This window comes from Alosa pseudoharengus, unplaced genomic scaffold (genome assembly GCF_046254945.1).
Source record: "Alosa pseudoharengus isolate Yale_2024_CS ecotype anadromous, Long Island Sound unplaced genomic scaffold, YU_APseudo_1.1 YU_APseudo_1.1_scf_1, whole genome shotgun sequence".
Lineage (NCBI taxonomy): Eukaryota > Metazoa > Chordata > Actinopteri > Clupeiformes > Clupeidae > Alosa > Alosa pseudoharengus.
The window spans coordinates 37,831,254-37,833,753 of record NW_027468564.1 but is presented as its reverse complement, the minus strand read 5'-3'; the positions used below and the strand labels follow the sequence as shown (position 1 = coordinate 37,833,753).

Sequence of the window (2,500 nt, the reverse complement as noted above, 5' to 3'; positions counted from 1 at the left end):
TACACAGTAGTTAGTGATTAATTACAATAGTTAAGTAGAGTTGGGTTTAATTAGTAATTAGTAATTGTGATTAATTACAATAGTTAAGTAGAGTTGGGTTTAATTAGTAATTGTGATTAATTACAATAGTTAAGTAGAGTTGGGTTTAATTAGTAATTGTGATTAATTACAATAGTTAAGTAGAGTTGGGTTTAATTAGTAATTAGTAATTGTGATTAATTACAATAGTTAAGTAGAGTTGGATTTAATTAGTAATTGTGATTAATTACAATAGTTAAGTAGAGTTGGGTTTAATTAGTAATTGTGATTAATTACAATAGTTAAGTAGAGTTGGGTTTAATTAGTAATTGTGATTAATTACAATAGTTAAGTAGAGTTGGGTTTAATTAGTAATTGTGATTAATTACAATAGTTAAGTAGAGTTGGGTTTAATTAGTAATTGTGATTAATTACAATAGTTAAGTAGAGTTGGGTTTAATTAGACTGAGGGAAGAAAAGGAGAAAAGATAACGTGACAAAAGAACAGATCTTCCATCTTGGAATCATCCACAGCGGCACAGAGATAAAGAGACATGAAAGAACTGTGGATAGAAAAAGCAGAGAGAGAGAGAGAGGAAGAGAGAGGGAGAGATAGAGAGAGAGAGAGAGAAGATAAACACAGCCAGATGTAATTACAGAGAGAAAAAACAGAATCAGACGGAGAGATTGAGAGAAAGAGACACCAACAAACAGAACCACGTCGTGACCGTCGAGCGCGTTTCTGGGAAGGACAAAGAAAGACAGAGAGAGAGAGGGAGTGAGAAAGGAGAGACAAAGACAGACAGAGAGAGAGATAGTGAGAAAGGAGAGAAAAAGAAAGACAGAGAGAGAGAGGGAGTGAGAAAGAAGAGAAAAAGCATCCGTTTCTCTCCACCCACCCTTCGCTGGCGATGGAGGAGTTGCGGGAGACGGTTTTGGGGGACATGTCGTAGTCGGAGTCGGAGCGGTAGAGGAAGGACTCGCGACGCTGGCCGCTGGGGAAGGACGGGTGCAGCGTCACGCCTGGACTCGCCTGCGAGTCCAACGGAGTCCGGCCCGGAGACACGCCATTCTCTAGCTCCAAACTAACACAGAGGAGAGGAGAGACAGATAGAGACACAGAGAGAGAGGAGAGGAGAGACAGAGAGAGAGGAGAGGAGAGACAGATAGAGACACAGAGAGAGAGGAGAGGAGAGACAGATAGAGACACAGAGAGAGAGGAGAGGAGAGACAGATAGAGACACAGAGAGAGAGGAGAGACAGAGAGAGACACAGAGGGAGGAGAGGAGAGGAGAGACAGAGAGACAGGGGAAGATATCCACATATATTATCTGTTATACATTACATTTGGCTGACACTTTTTAACCCAAAGCGACTCCCAACAAGGGAAACAATCAAGGCAGAGTGCAATAAGGACAGTGCAGCAGTGAGTGCTACTTCTATACGGTTCCATACGGTACACACACACACACACACATGCCCCCACCCCCCGCCCCCTCCACCCACACACAGACACAAACACACGCAGCTCATCCAATAAATAGTATAAAATTACGTTGACCTACCAGTTATTGCCCTATTCACCATTAAGTAGCTTAATTGATAGCGGTAGCAGGTAGAACTTGAATCTATTTAGCCTACATGATGGTAGTCGGTATCTTCTTCCAAGAGGCATCAGCACATACTCTGTGTTTAGGACATGGGTTGGGTCTGTGGCTATCTTCAACCCTTGTTTCCTAACTGTGTCTCATTTAAAGAGGATGGGGGTGGTATGTTTGTTTCTTAAGGAAATAAACAAACAAACAAACAAAGGAAAGCCCAAGACAGAGCAGCAGCATCAGTATCAGCTGTGATGACATCAGCCTCTACATCCTCCCAGTCCACTGGCTCCACACCAGACACCAGGTCCCATTCCCCCTCTTACTGGGACACAGAGAGAAGAGATGAGGAAGAGAGAGATGGAGAGGAAGATAGAGGAAAAATAAGGATAAAAGAGGAGAGAGGGAGTATGTGAGAGAGAGGGAGAGAAAGAGTGTGTGTGTGTGTGTGAGAGAGAGAGAGATATGTGAGAGAGAGAGAGAGATATGTGAGAGAGAGGGATGAGAGAGGGAGAGAAAGAGTGTGTGTGTGTGAGAGAGAGATATGAGAGAGAGGGATGAGAGAGGGAGAGAGAGAGAGAGAAGGTGAGAGATGACGGGACATGAAGAGTGGATGGGGGAGGGATGGAAAAGTACTCTGAAAGAGAGGGTGAGCAAATGAGAGACTCAGAGCGAAAGTGAGAAAGATAGATAGAACTATAAGAAGATGAGGAATGGGACAGAACTGAGAATATCTCTCCAAATGAATTATTAACCAAAATTCCTCCCTCTCTCCTTCCATCCCTCTCTCCACTCACTCGCTCTCTCTTTCTATCCCTCTCTTGCTGTTCCACTCGTTCTCCCCAAAATCCCATTCCACGGAGCACTCTGACTCATTAATATCA

General features: G+C 43.2%; 1 protein-coding gene across 1 annotated transcript in view; it reads right to left on the bottom strand.

Annotated features, from left to right (window-relative positions):
* LOC143118668 (3',5'-cyclic-AMP phosphodiesterase 4C-like) overlaps nt 1-2,500 on the bottom strand; it is a 23,957-nt gene that overhangs the window by 11,415 nt on the left and 10,042 nt on the right. The window contains exon 3 of the mRNA XM_076279722.1: nt 918-1,103. Within this exon, the coding sequence (XP_076135837.1) occupies nt 918-1,103 (186 nt within the window). The remainder of the gene's footprint in view (nt 1-917; nt 1,104-2,500) is intronic.